The sequence below is a fragment of the Alosa alosa genome, chromosome 2 (genome assembly GCF_017589495.1).
Source record: "Alosa alosa isolate M-15738 ecotype Scorff River chromosome 2, AALO_Geno_1.1, whole genome shotgun sequence".
NCBI classification, from domain to species: domain Eukaryota; kingdom Metazoa; phylum Chordata; class Actinopteri; order Clupeiformes; family Clupeidae; genus Alosa; species Alosa alosa.
This window is the reverse complement of record NC_063190.1, coordinates 29,596,964-29,614,463: the sequence shown is the minus strand read 5'-3', so window position 1 is coordinate 29,614,463 and position 17,500 is coordinate 29,596,964. Positions and strand designations below refer to the sequence as shown.

The 17,500-nt window shown below is 48.0% G+C and overlaps 1 protein-coding gene across 3 annotated transcripts in view; it reads right to left on the bottom strand.

Moving 5' to 3' along the window:
* Positions 1 to 16,157: 16,157 nt before the first annotated feature.
* The window catches only part of zgc:100829 (uncharacterized protein LOC445149 homolog), a 16,662-nt gene continuing 15,319 nt past the window's right edge, over positions 16,158 to 17,500 (bottom strand). For all 3 annotated transcript variants that reach the window (XM_048237728.1, XM_048237729.1, XM_048237727.1), the window contains one exon: positions 16,158 to 17,500. This exon is cut by the window's right edge and continues 127 nt beyond it. In XM_048237728.1, coding sequence (XP_048093685.1) covers positions 17,332 to 17,500 — 169 coding nt within the window. In that variant the 3' untranslated portion in view covers positions 16,158 to 17,331.

The following is a 17,500-nucleotide window of genomic DNA, read 5'->3' as shown; positions in this document are numbered from 1 at the left end:
CACACACACACACACACACACACAGACACACACACACACACACACACAGACGTGTATATATATATACACAAACACACAAACGCCCTTTGTGTAGATACACCATTTAACAAAACACACTCAACCATGCTGGCCTACACAAACTAATTCTGCAGAATAGCCACTGAACTGCAAATTCCCTAATTCTTTGCACCTGACATAAAGCCAGAACATGATGGACACATCTTTTCCTGACATCACACCTACCCATATAATTATATAAAGACAAAGGATAACAGTGGGAGAGGTGGTTTGCCCACTGACTATTTTGGTTAGATTGATCCGTAACATTGGCGTCAGCCTTGCCCCAAATTCAGCAGCACTAGTGTTTGTGTATGCATCTTAGTGAGCCCCATATTAGCAGACGTGCTGCACGGCCACACGTTCGGACACTGGGGACACCCAGGGAGCGGAGACAGATGTGCGGGAGACGGGGACAGAGAGGCACGGCCGCTGTAAGTGGGTCATCCCTGACGCCGAGCAGGTTCTTCCGACGCGGGCTGTGCCTCCTTCTCCTCCTCCCCCCCCAAGCCACACTCCTCCACCCCCTCATCTGTCCAGCTCCTTCCCTCCATCTCCTGCCTCATCGTCCCTCAAAGCCACTCGCTCTTGCGATCTTGCGTTTGTCCTTATTTATCTGCTGTGGAGGCTCTCGTTCAGGTGTCACCTGTTTCAACCCTCCCTGTCTGCAAGCGCTTTTTAGGATCACGACATCTAGTGCACTTCTTGTCATGCTTCCTTTGTGTCATCGTTTTAAAAATCACAGAATTTACATAGATCACACAAAATTAAAAAATCTATTTAATTTAATTTTATATTCTATTTAGTTTTTTTTTGTTTTGCTCATCTTTTGTTAGGCTTTTTGTTTATTCAATTATTGATCAAACACATATACAAATTCACAAATATTTCTTTAATAAATGGATTTGATGACAAATGGGCAGTGATTCATTTGGAAAGAAAAATCTGTGCAATTTTGCAATAATTGTATTATAGTATTTTGCAATAATTCTGCAACTGAACAAAACAAGATCAATGCAACTGACAAAGAACAAGTTTGCCATCAGTGTACAGTACATATTACCATAGGTCAGCATGATAGCTTTATAACAATGAACAATTTAGTTTTTGTGATCACATGATCATTTGGTAAGATTGCAAATCTGCATTAGGCTATTAACCCCATACTATAGACACTACATGATAGTTCATTAAGTTTTGATTATTGGTCTTACATTGGCAAATCTCCACAGGTTGATTTTAAAGTTACAGTAATCGTAAAAGATTGTGTGAATTATATTGCAGATATTTCACATTGAAGATATTTCTTTCTTTCTTTATTATATTATTTTACCTGTTATATGAATTCTGACACCAGTCCTTGGTGATATGGGGACAAACAAATAAAAACAGACAGACAGGTAACAGTCACCTTGCATGCAGACAGAGACTGTCACTGGCTCGACAAGCACTCACACACACACACAAACACACACACACACACACACATACACACACACACACACACAGACACACACACACACACACACTGTCTCACTCTCTCTCTCTCTCTCTCTCTCACACACACACACACACACACACACACACACACACACACACACACAGAGTGCGTCTCCCCCTGCCCACTTCCTCTGCAGCCCGCGGTGTTTCCGCTGGGGTGAGGGAGTGCCAGTTCCATCCCCCAGCTCCCTGGTGGGGTCCTGCCTCCTGGCATCTGTCAGGGCAGCTGTCTCTCTCTCGCCCGCGCTCCTGATCCACGCATCTCACACACACGCACGCTGCCCCGCCGCACACAACGCCATGCAACAACACACACCGTGCCCGTCCTCCACGCAGCTCTGCACACGTGCAGTCACACACACTCTCACACACGACACCCCACACACAAACTCACCTATACACATGTATCCATGCAAATACAAACTCACGTAAATGTATGCTGACACATAAATACTGTAATGAAACAAATAAAATGTTACGCATTGGTGACTGAGTATTTATGTTCACTTAGCGTTTCACTTTTAGACTTACTTATTTACTCATAACAATTCTACAGTGAAAATACATAGAAAATCAAAGAGAGAGTATTGGTTCCTGCATCCTGCATCTACACAAACACACACACACACACACACCACACACACACACACACACACACACACACACACACACACACACACACACACACACACACACACACACACACACACACACAGAGAGAGAGAGAGAGTAGCCTGACCAATTACACAGGTAAAAATATTTTCCCATGCACATCACATTTCTACAAGTGGCAAGGGAATAGAAACAGGGCCGAACGCATAGAGACAAAGAAGAGAGAGGGAGAGAAAAAGATAGAGAGAATGGGAGAGAGCCAGTGTGTGTGTGTGTGTGTGTGTGTGTGTGTGTGTGTGTGTGTGTGTGTGTGTGTGTATCTGTGTGTGTGTGAGAGAGAGAGAGAGAGAGAGAGAGAGAGTGAGGTAGTCCATGTCCAGGTGTTCAGCGACTGCGGGATATAAACAAAGGGGCAGTGAGTGATGCAGGTGCTTTAGCCAGGCCTAAAATACAGGCACACACACACACACACTCTACTCACATACACACATTTGTACACACAGATGGATTTGGGATGATGCCACCAGAGGATACTTGGAGAGTGGCCGACTGATCCATGTATCCCTAGCAGTATTTTGGCGAGAACCACCGCCCCTATGACACACACCTACTACAGGCACACGGCACATCCTGTTGACTCACCAGCAGATCTGAAGAGTTCTCTCACCTTCTCACAAAAAAACACGCAGGAACAGCACCAACGAGAGTGATAACAATACCACAGAACCACAAACACACACACACACACACACACACACACACAAACACACACATACACACACACACACACACACACACACACACACACACACACACACATGGCATTGGAGGGGGGGGGGGGGGGGCAACAGCATGGATGCAGCCCTGATTAATTGGGCGAGACATGGGGAAGTGGGTCTGGAAACTACCTGGCAATTTCCTGCCCCCTCCCCTCTCGCTCCCTCTATCTGCACACAAAGCCCCCCACCACCACCACCACCACTACCACCACCAGCATTACCACCATCACCTCACCACTACCCCTCCCTCGCCACCCACGCACACCCCACCACCCAACACCCCCCCTACGGTCTGGAGCGAGTGCTGGAGTCGGCAGGTGGGCTGCGCTACGCTGTGGAGGAGCGGAGAGGAGCGAGGAGCGGTGAGGGGAGAGGAGAGGAGAGGGGGGCAGAGAGGAGAGGAGGAGGAGGAGGAGGAGGAGGGGAGAGGAGGAGGGGAGAGGAGGGGGGAGCGTAGCTGAGCCGTGCGCTGCTGCGCTGCGTTGATATTCCGCTGGCGTCCAGCTCGCCGGGCGTCCTACATTGCAGGCGCTCCCTCTGGCAATGCCTGGCTTGGCTCTGGGCTGAGAGCACAGCACACACACTGCAGTTCTGACAGGCTGTGTGCTCAAACACACACACACACACACAGTGGAACACATATTTTTCACACACACACACACACACACACACACTGGAACGTTCATATCAAACACACACACACACAAACACACACACAGACACACACACATACACACTCAAACACACATGCAAACATTCACAGGAACGCACAAATGATGCATGCACACACAAAAACACACAATACACACATACTTTTATGACACACACACATATGACACACACACATCCTATGTACACCCAGACAAATATACTCACGTGCACACACATGAACAAACAGTTGACTCACACACACACACACACACACACACACACACACACACACAAACACATTTACGAAAACATACTTGACGAAGCAGGGCCACGAAAAAAAAAGACCTGAAAATTGTGCTGCAGGCACAGAGCACTGAATCTGGCTTCCCCTGTAGCCTGGCCTGTGCTCTTGCAGAGGGGAAAAAAACAGAGATGAAGGGAAGGGCCAAGAGAAGGAGGACAAAAGAGCCAGCAACAGACAGCACCTCTGAGAGCCGCCATGGTGGACGGAGAGAGGGATGAAGAGAGACGGAGATGTGTAGAGAGGACAGACAAGCGGAGAAGAGACCTATGGAGGGAGAAAATTAAGAGAAGAGTGAGAGAGAGAGAGAGAGAGTGAGAGAGAGAGAGAGATGGAGAGAGAGAGAGAGAGAGATGGAGAGAGAGAGAGAGAGAGAGAGAGAGTGATGGAGAGATATTTACCACGTCCCTGTTCCGTAAACCCGGTGGATTACTCGTTGGAGCGCGAAAGACAGAGAGAGAGAGAGAGAGAGAGGAGAGGAGGGATGGAGGGACGGAGGGAGGGTGTTTTAATGAAAGCACAGGAAGAGGGCAGCAGCTGGTGGCGTGTGTTCGAGCCGAGAGGATAAGACCCTCGCACTGGGGCTCGCCAGCCTCCCTCTCCAGAACCCCCCTCGTCCTCCCCACCCCCCCCTCGCCCCCCCCCCGCTGAGACTGGGCCTCTTTGTCCGCCGGGCTGCCGGCCGGCCGCGCTGGACCGGCGCCCGCGCTGTGGTGGCCAGAGCCGCATCTGAAGCAGGCACGGGCCCAGGGACGCTGGCTGCCTCGCCTGGCTCGCTCCAGCGTGGCTCAACGTGGGCCGCTCGGTGCGCCTCTCCCTCTCTCTCTCTCTCTCTCTCTCTCTCTCTCTCTCTCTCATTTTCTCTCTCTCTCCCCACGGCCTGCCTACGAGGCCTGCTGCTGCCACTGCTGCGTGGGGCTGGGGGGGGGTTGGGGGAGGAAAACAAACAGCAGTGGCAGAAGCGGCGACAGCAAAAACAAAAACAAGCCCAAACCTCCACACATCAGCTCCGCAGACGTAGAGAAAGGGGGAGAGAGAGGTCTTGAGCTATAAAGAAATGGGCTTCTCTGGGCTTCTCTCAGCGCTCTGCATGTGTGTGCATAAGTGTGTGTGCATAAGTGTGTGTGTGTGTGTGTGTGTGTGTGTGTGTGTGTGTGTGTGTGTGTGTGTGTGTGTGTGTGTGTGTCTGGCATGTGTGCATGTGTGTGTCTGGCGTGTGTGTGGGAAAGAGGAAGCAAAAGAGACAGCATTGAGCCCAACCAAATGCGTATCTAAAATGGAAAGAGGAGCTTTGTCCTGCTAAAATAATAGCCTTGGTCACCATGTGCTGATAATACATCAGTTATGATCCACTATCCACTACTTCCCATGTTGCAAAGCTGTATTTTCACCTTTACATTTTTACATTTGTGATGCATAATATTTTTTATTTTTATAATAACTGCAACGGGAACTGGATAACTGATGTTTATTATTACATATAAAACAGTTATAAAAACAACATATCCATTTACCACTTGACTGCATAACTGAGTAATTAGACATCTAGTTCACATATTACCCATGTGCCACTGGGTATGAGCTATATATATATATATATATATACGTTGCAAATAATCTCACCAACCCAAAACAACATTCTTATTCACTGAATCACATTTCATGGGAAAACATTGGGGTTTTGTACATGTATATGCTATCTAACATCCTTCTTTTAAGCTGTGACCTACGCTATGTTCTTCAGCTGCACTGGCTGCATGGCAGATCTCTGCTTTTGCTGTTGTAAATCCTTGTGGCCAGATCCATGATCACAGGCTGAGCTCAGATGTGCATTAGGCTACTTGTTATTGTTTGATGAGTAGCTGAGGCGAGAAATCCTATAAGTTCTCAACATACTAATTGAATCCTTGTGTTAGAAAGCAAGTACTGTGCGTGTGCTCAGGTTTTCACTTTCTTAACCAGGAAGACTGACAAATGTTTTTAAAACAGTTCCAGGACACCTGGCTTAATTGTGACTTTGCTAACCAGCATATCTAATATGAAAGAAGACATACACACATTTCAGTCTAAAACTGGGTTGATTTGTATTGTTTCACTAGCATTTAACATCAGTCAGAAATGTATAATTGATTGACCCAGTAAAGGCCTTCCCAGGGAATAATATGGGAATTTGTAATTTCCTGAAATCCCTTGACGAGGCATTCAAAATGCAAATACCATTGTTTCTATGTGAATTGGGAACAATTTGGTGGTATGATACTTCGCTTTTGCTTTTTAAAGGGGCTGTGACTACAATTCTGTAAGATTTGATTTGACTTGATTTCAGGAGTTGTCTTGACTTCACATTGATTTGCTTTGTATTGCACTGAGGCACAAAGTGGTACTGCAGGGTTTGAAGCTAGCTGCTTACTTTGGTGGATATCTGGGCAACAAAGGGGTTTTTTCGACATTAAACCAAAATGGTTATCTCTTCACAGTCTTTTCCCACAAAACAATTACACATACCACCTTAAAAATCTTCTGTCAGTTGAAGAAGCACAAATCCTGGCCCTCCCTCTGAGAGGTTAAGCGAGAGCAGAGGGCAAAAGAGAGAGTGTAAAAGACTATTAAAGATAAACACATGAGAAGGGTCGTGCAGCGTTATGCACTTGTCAGTGCTGTATAGTATAACCTATGTGATTCTGTGTGACTCTGCAGGTGTATGCATTTAAATGGGTCTCTCCATCTCCCTCTTCCAGTTGCCCCTCCTTAACACCCACCCTCTTTTCCTAACCTTCTGTGTGTGTGTGTATATGTGTGTGTGTATGTGTGTGTGTGTGTGTGTGTGTGTGTGTGTGTGTGTGTGTGTGTGTGTGTGTGTGTGTATGTGTCTGCATGTGACATGCATGTGTGTGTGCACGTGACATGCATGTGTGTGTGTGTGTGTGTGTGTGTGTGTGGATAAGTGTGTTCACCTCCTCTTTCTCAACACTTTCTCTGGGCAGATAATGGTGACAATTTGCGTTGCAGGACGAAGGAGTGATTTGTGGAAGAAGATGAAGAACACAGAGGGAACGAACGAGCAACCGAGAGAGAGAAAGAAAGAGATAGAGAGGGAGAAAGAGAGAGAGAGAGAGAGAGAGAGAGAGGGAGGGAGGGGGGGGGGGACTTAGGGTCTTAGGGGCACCAGGGTGGCGCAGATCCAATTACTAAGCCACACACTGAGGCCTTTGTGCGTCTGTCCCTACTGATAAATGGAGCCCTGAGCCGCGTCTCTGCTCCGACGCAAAACACGGCCATAGCCAGCCAGATAACTCAATGCCGCCACCATCAACACACACCCCGTCTGCCGCACACACACACACCCTCACACACACCTACGCGCACCCATCCGCACACAGCTGCACATACCGACACGCCCAGTTGGCAGGAGCCTTCTGCTACCTTCAGAGTCCAGCGTGATTGCGCGTCAAAGAAGGCCTCATGGACTTGTTTTTGTTGTTTGTTGTGTTTGTTTGTTTGTTTGCTTGGTTGCTTTATTCACATTCTCATGCACATTTTGCACATTCATTTCTTCGCTGCGCTTCAAGTGTGTTATTTAATTTTGGACCATGCAGGAGTACTCATAATCATGATTTGTTTGTGTGGGTATTTTGTGTTGAATTTTGACATTGACAATGACCTTGGTTCACAAGACATAGATTTTCTTAGTGTACGTAGTGTTGCTCCTAATTGATGGAATTCTTTAAAAAAAAATTATAAAGACAGAAACTGTCTCAAAACAAACAATGACTGTTGGGAATGGGACCATTTCGTCTGAGGATTCTATATCTCCTCTAAGGTCACGGTAAAGACCAGGACCAGAATGTGGAGGGGTTGTGGTGGCATATACTCCCCTTATTTGGCAATAGCTTCCATGCATTATGTTTCACACTGATACCACCATCCTCAGTAAAACATCACCAGTTTAAAGCCAGTGCTGAACACTGCTGGGCTGAATGCTGCTGGGCTGTTGGGCTGTTGTTGGGTGTACCCTTGCTGACCAACCCCTTCAGTAAAAATGTCTCTCCTTCAATCCCTCTGCTGATTTGAGACATGGTCTCTCAGCTTTGTATGGCAAAATGATAACACACAAATGATGTCATAGTATGTAGACAAGGTGTGGCTATTACTAAATAACATGATTGTTATTACAAGGTTATATGAGTACAAACAGTTTTCCTCACTGCAACTGGTTTACAGCTTTGGTCTCATTATTTGACAGCCACACCTTGTATATAAAATGATGTCATATTGTCTATATATAACTTTATGACAAACCAAACTCAGATCAATCCAGACTTATAACGGGATAACACTGTCAAGTTTATTATGCTAAACAGACAATCCAGGAGTTATGACTATGATATATATATATATATATATATATATATATATGGTATTTCTCTCTTTCTCGTAATGTTTGATATCCTGAGTTCTCTGTTGTACTACCTGTTGGCGCATCATATCCTCATTGGCTGATGGCATACATGGTAACCGTTTGTGTAACCTTGCTGAGTTACATTGATTAAAGAAACTGTCTGAACTCTGAACACATTCTTTGCCATCACACATGTCAAAAGTTATTTATTTTACTGATGGCTGTTGATGTGTGTGTTACTCAAAACCCATAATATTGCCAAGGGGAAATATTTGTTGAAGCACCAATGAATGTTGCATATTGACTGAATTCATTGCCAAAATGACTTAAATCAACCGTATCAATTACTGTTGCTCTAGCTAGTTTTTATGAAACAGCAACAGCAACACCATAACTTGTCAAAAATCTCCCTGGTGAATGACCAGTCTTGCAGTTGGTTGAAGGACGTAATGTCCTGAAGTGGTCTAAAGTAGTACTGAGTGTGCCGTCCTGCATTTCTGCTCTCTGATAGATGTCCAGTCACTCATGAAGCCTATTGTCCCTCCAGGAGCTTGATAAAGTACCCCCCACCCCCCCCACTCCCCTCCCTCCATCCCTCCTCCCGAGTCCAACACCCCCACACACAACTCTGGCCGTCCACCACCATCTCTTAGCAACAGCAACCCTCGCCCGGCCGTCGACGCCAGCCCCCCGCGAGCTGCGGCCGTCTCCCAGCGCGCCGCACCGACCATCTCCTGGCAACAGAGCCAGGCGCACTCAGGCAACACCTACGGTCTCCTGGCAACCCCGTCTGTCACCCCGGTCCGAGCTCCAGGAGCGGGTGGACAGGGTTGTTTGGCGTGAGGTGGAGTGGGGTGGGGTGGGGGTGAGCGGCGAGGGGCCGCGGGTGTTGACAGCGCCCCCTTGAGTGCGGGGGGTCAGCGGTTGCAGGCCACGGCGTGGGGGGAAACAACACTGCTCCTTGTCTGTTTCTCTCCTTTTAGGAGTGCGAATGCGAGGTGGCGTGCGTTCCAGGAAAGAGAGAGCAAGAGAGAGAGAGAGAGGGAGAGGAGAGAGGGAGAGGGAGAGAGAGAGAGGGAGAGAGAGAGAGAGAGAGAGAGTGCTCGGGGCCCCCCTCCCACCGCACCTCCAACCACGCCAGCAATGCTAACCCGGGGGGACCATTAAGCCCTAGCAAACCGCTGGGTTCTCCCCAGGAGGGTTCCTGGAGATCCATAGCTCACAGGTGCAGTTCTACAGAGAACGTGTCATTGCCTACCCCCAACCCCCTCACCCCCCCTCAACTCCCACCCCCACCACTCTCCCTCCTCGTCCCCAACCCCCCCCCACACACCACCCCCTCCTCCACCACCACCACCACCACTTTTTCCAGTCCCCTCCGACTGGCTCCCACGCAAGCATTTGGAACGGCTCCTGCACGCACTGGCTCAGATGAAAATAACGAGGCGGAGGGTGGGAGGCAGAGCGGGGGGAAAAAAAAGCCCTCCCCGCTCCACGGAGCACTCCGTCTCCTGCGCCGCCGAGCGGACGAAACCAACGGACGAGTGAACCAGCGCCACGCCGCGCCGCGCCGTCTTTCCATTATGAAAACACCGTAATGACCTCGGGCCGCTCCAGCTCTCAGCTGGCCAAAATCCATAAATCCATAAACCCATAACCTCTGAACCTTGACAGAAACCCTCAGCACTCTAACACCACCACCCCCCAAACACCACACACATCACACACATCGAACACACACACACACACACACACACACACACACACACACAATAGCACACACACACACACACACACACACACACACACACACACACACACACACACACACACACATACACACGCAGACTCACATACACGCACACACACACACACACACACACACACACACACAACACGCACAGAACAGACACACACACACACACACACACACACACACACACATGCACAACTCTGGTAAAAAAAACTTCAGAACACCTCATAATCACATGTTCACTTCTCACTGCTGTATTCTGATGCAAGAAGTTGTGAGCAAATTTTGTTTCGCTGGGCTCTCCGCTGAACTTGAGCTGTGAATATCCTCCAGAGTAGATGGCCTGGTTTTGTCTTCACCCTGAATGACCCTGTTTTGTCACTGAGTGCATCCTCGTTTACTAAATACCAAACTGATTTAGACGCTGCCAAAAAGAAAAGGGCCCAAAAGAGAAATGTACCACTGCGGTGCAGAGCAGTCCCTCCGGAGGTCGGAGGGGAGCTCATTAAGACTGCCTTCACACCTCTTTCCATGGGACCAAGACCAACCACCCACACACACACACACACACACACACACACACAAACACACATACACACACACACACACACATACACACACACACACACACACACACACACACACACACACACACACACACACACACACACACACCACCTTCCACCTCTTCCCAGCTCTACTCCTGCTCCTCGCCTGCAGAACTCCCAGGGCTCCCAGCTCCCAGTCCTTCCTCCGGAGGACCGGGGCTTCCCAGCAGGCAGTGGGGCTGTGGTGTGAGAGGGGGGGCCGAGCGGCCCTGTGAAGCCTTACAGCTAACCCACCTTCCGCACATCTGAGAGCCTGTGTGAAATCCTAATCCCCAGAGCGCGGTGAAGCGCAGGCCCGGCTTGCCTGACCTCTCCGGTTGCCATGGATACAGCACACTATAAATAAAACAGAGGGCTTTTTTTTTTTTTTTTTTTTTTTTAAGGAGTTTGGCAGGGCTGTGCGGCCGGCTCGCTGGTGGGGTTTATTTTCTCCTCTCCTTCGCTTCGCTCGCCCATTCCGTTGCTCTCTCACTCCACCTCCACCCCCTTTTTCTCTCTCTTTCCCTCCCTCTCTCTCTCTTTTCCAATCCCTTTATCTCTCTCAGGTTTTGCTTTCTCTTCTTCTCCCCTCTCTGTCTATCCACTCTCCAATCTTTTTTTGCAGCCTGATTGTCAGCATATTTTCCCTTCGCAATCAGTCGGTTTCTGGCCCAGCCTGCTTGATGTCTGACGGGGTGTTGGGGTGTTTTGGAGAAAGAAGAGCAGTAACACACAAGCTCTTTTGGAGTGGCTGAGATCAGCGGGAGGCCGACTTGTTCTGTGGCCGCTGTTTTTTTTAGGGGGGGAGGCAGTGGGCATTTAAAAATGTGTGCCAAGCGTAAACAGCTGGGGCCGGCCTCGAGCCGTGGGCCCGTGAAGACGCCGAAGAAGGAGGGCCTGTTTTTTTTTTCCTTCCTCTTCTTCAAAGTGGCGACGCTGAGGCGTTGAGAGGCAGGGGAGGCTGCGTGCTTGTGCACTGAATCAGGGCTGCGCTGCAGATTTTTGTCTGGCGAGGCGAATCTCGGGAGGCTCGAAAATAATTTGGTCACGGCTGTGGGAGGTTGCAGGAGGTGGAGGAGAGGAGGGGGGGGGGGGGGGGGAGGGGAGGCCTTCGACCGTCTCGCTGCGGTGAGAACACGCTTGACACTTCATTCCTTTCCAGTTAATGCGGAGTGGACTGCCGAAGGTTAACCCTCTGCACGCCTGAGCCAGGGGACTGGGGAGGTGTGGAGCTCAGGCCATTAGCTGAAACCACCAGAGGCCCAAATTGGGTTACTTCCATCCAGCATGGTCACCTCCACCAAACTCCCTGGACCATTATTTTGGAGCACTATTACCCTGCCGCAAAACTACTTACATAAACAACATCAAAAAACTGAAAACAAAGATATATATGTTTTAGTTTTTATTATTATTTATATATAGAGTGACAGCTGGAGCTACGACTGCTAGATTTAATGGCTCTTGAAAACAGGTCTGGTCACTGGTCTAAAATAAATCCATTAGTGAACCGCAGGCAAATAGGACTCGTGTGCAAGTTCCCCCGGCAACCTAGAGGTGCCGAGTCTCTAATCAAACAGGCCTGTCAATGGACAGCCGCACAGCAGTCCCATGACAGCATGTGTGCGCCAGGATGGCTGGACGTCATGTGACCGGTGGAGCCAAGCAGAGCCTCTGGCACAAACAAGGCTCCGCTGCGCTGCTCTGCTCTGCTCCATGCCGCACCGCACCGCGCGACGCTCCACTTTCAGACGCCGCCACGAGGACTGCAGGTGGCTCCACTAGCCCACGCCTTGGCCATCAACCCAGATTTACAAAGGTAGACTGACTGCGTGTGTGTGTGTGTGTGTGTGGCTGTGTGTGTGTGTGTGTGTGTGAGAGAGAGAGAGAGAGAGAGAGAGAGAGTGAGAGAGTTCGTGTGTGAGAGAGGGAGAGGGAGACAGGAAGACAGAGAGAGAGGAAGGGAGGGGGCATTGAGTGAGAGAGAGAAGACAGAGAGAGAGAGAGAGAGAGAGAGAGAGAGAGAGAGAATGCATTTGTGAGTGAAAGAGAGAAGAGGAAAGGCAAAGAACCTAAGTGTGTGTGTGTCGGTGATGCCTTTGTGTGTGCCTGGTGTGTATTTGTGCATGTGTGTGTGTCTGTAGTACTAGTAGTACTAGTAGTAGTGTGAGTAGCACTAGTAGTATTGGCAGCAGTGTGTGTGTGTGTGTGTGTGTGTGTGTGTGTGCGTGTGTGTGTCTGGCTGGTGAGTAGAGAGTTAACGTGACTGTGGCAGGCAGGCAGGCAGGCAGGCAGGCAGGCAGGCAGGGCTGTGGCAGTCCTCCTCCTGCCCCTCAGTCAGATTAATCATGCAGGAGGCGCAGCAGGCCCCAGTGCCTCTGCCTGGGGGCCGAGCCGTGCCCGCATGCTCTCCCTATCACATGGCCCCGGCCCCCTCCACACTTGGCTCCTCTCCTCTCCTCTCCTCTCCACACACCACCACAGCACCACACCACACCACCACACCACCACAGCACCACACCACACCACCACAGCACCACACCACCACAGCACCACACCACCGCGGCGATCCTCCACGCCCCACAAACGCCGCCGCGCCGCACTTTTCTTCTTCCTCTGTGCTCCTTCTCTCTCTCTCTCTCTCTCTCTCTCTCTCTCTTCCCCTCTTTTCTCTCTCTCCCTCCTTTTCTGTGGGCGTCAGGAGATAGAGGCAGCAGCAGAGACAGAGGCGTCCATCTCCCCTGCGCTGCCGCGGCAACAACAACGGCCCCTTTTTATCTCTCATTGGAGGCCCCGTTGCCGGTGGCCAGGCTGTGTGGAGAAAAGGCGGGGGGTGTGGGGTGTGTGTGTGTGTGGAGGTGGTGGTGTGAGTGTGTGTGTGTGTGTGTGTGTGTGTGTGTGTGTGTGTGTGTGTGTGTGTGTGTGTGAGTGTGTGTGTGAGTTTGGGGAGGGGGGTGCCAGGGGCCTCCTGTGCTTGCCTGGAAACTGCTCAGCGACGTCTCTGTGCGTCAGAGAACAGCCGCAGCCATTGTTGGTCTCAGAGGGAGAAAGCTGGACTCAGTTTTCATGTGTGTGTGTGTCTCTCTCTCTCTCTCTGTGTGTGTGTGTGTGTGTGTGTGTGTGTGCTTCTACATGCCTCTGTGATCGTATGTCTGTGTGTGTGTGCATGTGTGTATACCCATGAAGGATAAAACAGTAGCCCAGAAGACGTTGCTACAGACTAGAGCAGGCATTTACTCTTGTGCTGAAATGGGACTCAACGGCAGCCAGGCCATAGCTGAATCAATTTATGCATGTGTCCATACAAACAGCCTTCATGGAGTTTTAACATGGCATGGCATGGCAATAGTGCCAAGAAGATAATACCCTGCTTGATGACAATTTCATCCATTTCATGGCAGTTCTACAACAGACATTGCTCTTATAACAGTTCATCGTTTATACTGGTCTATGGATTGAAATAATCATGAATTATGTTCATCATTAGTTTATTGTAGTTATTAAGGGATAATGTATAGAACGCCGGTCATAATTGGGAAAATAAGTCCCGACAGGGCGAACCGGCCCCCGACGCGCAGCAGAGGGGTCTTGTTCCGCCCTGAAGGGACTTATTTTCCCAATAATGACCAGTGTTCTATACATTATCCCGCTTATTACACGGCTACTTGCCAAAACGAAATAATAAACACGATATGACTTTAGCCTACATAGCCTAGCCTATTTGTTACCGTTCATCGTGGCATTTGCTGAAACAAATAGTTCGCAACAACACACGCTGACCTTGAATCAAACATTCTTTAGAACACTGCTGATCAACCGTCTGCTTTCCCTTTTGAATGAAGTTCCAGTCCTTGCGTAGTGATATGAAATACCCAAATTAGAAGCACAAACTCCGTTGCCATTGACAGCGGTCATTATTTTTTTCAGAGGTCCTTTCCTAGGAAATAATGACCGCTAGAACTTTGGGAAATCCCATTCAAGTCAATGGAGCGTTCTACTTGCCTTGTGAAGAGCCGTGTAATAAGTATGTAATAAAGTAATATCTATCATCATCTCCTTCTCTTTTGTTTACCTGTAGGTAGCACTTTTGTCTTTTTTATTTTTTATTTATTAACTATTTCATGTTTTATATTTTTTGAACAAACAAAATGATAACCAAAAGCAATTATATCATCTACTGTACAGTCTCTGTGTGTGTGTGTGCATGTTTGGGGTTGTGCTTGTTTATTTGTTTAGTAAATATGTGTTTGTGCTCATTTTCTATGTATGTGTGTGAGGATATTTTGGGCACAGCATACAGTGAGTGTGACTGAGGGTGTGTATAAATGTGTGGTGCGTGTGAGTGCATCCATCTTGAAGTTAAGCCAGCTTGTCACCGCCAGGCGAGGCCTCCAGTCCATACATTAGACTGGGCAGCCCAGGGACACCCTCACATATACTTACTATCCCAAGGGCTAGCACAGACCTCACCGCACAGACAGGTCTCATTCTTATGAGCAAACCCCAAATGCTTTGGCACGTTCTGACAAATGAGTATGTGGAATTTCTTGTCGTTGTTTACATTATGTATGCATTACATACATAATCGTATGTCTTGATTTAGTAAATTATCTGTAGTTGCCTATATTTATCAATTATATATTAACCTGCTTTTCTCTTCACCAGTCACACCCTTGGAGCATTTAGGTATTGGTTCATTGTCTAAGTCATGATCTGCAAATGGTTCAATCAAATACACTGTACATTTCATCAGTTTCACTGACATGGTACTTTTTGGAATGTCTAGAAAATCTCATTATGAATGAAAATAAACTGTAAGCTATGTGAAACTAATCATCATGCAGGGCCACCTTATTTTTAATTATTGGGTATTCACTATGTCAGTTGATAGGAACATAACATAAAGTCTAACTAAAGTAAATGTACTAACTTGTCAATATCCATTTTGCTAATTGAATACCATGAGCAAGATCCAAAGCACAAACATCGGTGGGTCAGTCCCCACGTGCCACACGGGAGCTCTACGTCACGCATGGGATACTTTGCTCATTGCCTGCGTTTGAAATGCAGACATTTCATTATCAATGATAAGCAAAGAGTGCAGCGGCAGGTGTTCCTACTCCTTGCAGGGCATGCAGCAAAAGCAATGGCAACACCTTATACATCCTGAGTTATTGGAGATGAAATGGTACAATTGGATACAAATGGAACTGCTAAAATACTGATAGCTTTACATAAGCTATTTAATTTTATTTTGAGAGCTAGACTATACTTTGAGGCATAGCAATACCTCTGGCTCTAAACAATGACAAAATGACTTTTTATCTCGAGGATAGAGACGTGTTATTTACTTTTGAAACATTGCTTTGGCAAGCAATCCATACTTGAAGGCATAATTTAGGAAATATTCAAAAGTAATTTAGAAAAAATGTCTCACTATAAACACACACACACACACACACACACACACACACACACACACACACACACACACACACAAAGAGTCTAAAGTCTTAAGTCAGATGTGCTCAAGTAAGATATAATTTCATGAAAAAGGACACCAACAGTGCATTTATACAACATACAAATACTGAACATGGTCATGTTTTTGAGTTCCCCTCTGAATTGGTAAGGATAATGAACAAGTACAAATGTAAAAAGGTGCCACTGGGCGTGTTACGTACAAAAGTAAACAGTACAAGTGAAAAATCAAAGCTTTCAGAAAGCTGGTAATGTACATGTGGACATGATAGCCATGGCCTCAGACAGGTAACGTCAGGTGGACCAACCACTGTGGGAGAGACCACTGACCACATTCATTGGTTCCTTTATGACACAATCTGGTTCTAGTTCTGATTCTAGCTCTGGTTCTAGTTCTGGTGAGAAACTTTTTCGAGGAGTCCGTTGCCATGTCTGCTTAACAGCAGCGTGGGCCAGCTTCTAAAAATACTTTGCTTTCAAATGACCTCATGATCTACTTTTTGTGGATGGCCCACACAAACCAAACGGATGGTGCTGTTTAGTTCCTAAACATGAGCTGGGTGGGGGTCTGTTTTTGGCCTCCCTCTGACCAGATAGCTGCTGTTTCTGGAACCCTGTCACCTGATCTGCTCCACCTCTGCTCCACGGTCCGTCCGTCGAGGAACTCAGAGGACAGGAGCATCGATCCCTCTCAACTATCCACACCCGTGGGCAAAAATAGCATACCGATGGAGAGCCCAGATAACAAGCGATTGTCAAACTGATTCCACCCATGCAGTTTTATGACATGACACAGTCAGCAAATATCCCTAGCCTATATGAGTAAAAAAAACAAACAACAACAACATTATGGTGACATTACTGAAACCCCACTTCTTTGGCACGTCATTCCTGCTGAAAAAATGTCCAGCATAGTCAAACCAAATGTAAATAAAACATATAATAATGCTAATAACAATTATTTAGTATTCACAAAAAAACAACAATAAAAGCAGAACATAATTGCGTTTGCCAGCTTTGAGAGCCAAAGTTGCACAGTCTGAGGACTGGAGAGATTCCTGAGAGAACAAGGTTGCTGACCACCTCCAGTCTCCCCCCGGCAGGTCCACTCAGCCTGCCCACAGAGAGGCCTCTGGTCCTGGGTAAGTCTGGTCCTACAGGTGGTTGGTTCTGGAGGTGGCTGCTCCTGGACTTCCATCTCTTGGGGGTGACTACCTGAGTGACGCCGACTGCTGCATGCGTAGGTGGTTAGGCTTGGATGGGATGGGGGGCTTTGAGGATCGTACTGGTGGGGTGGTCTCCCCACAGACGCTAAAGGTCTTCATGAGCTGGGCCACACGACCCCGACCCACACACACGTCCGCGGCCGTTACAGCCGCC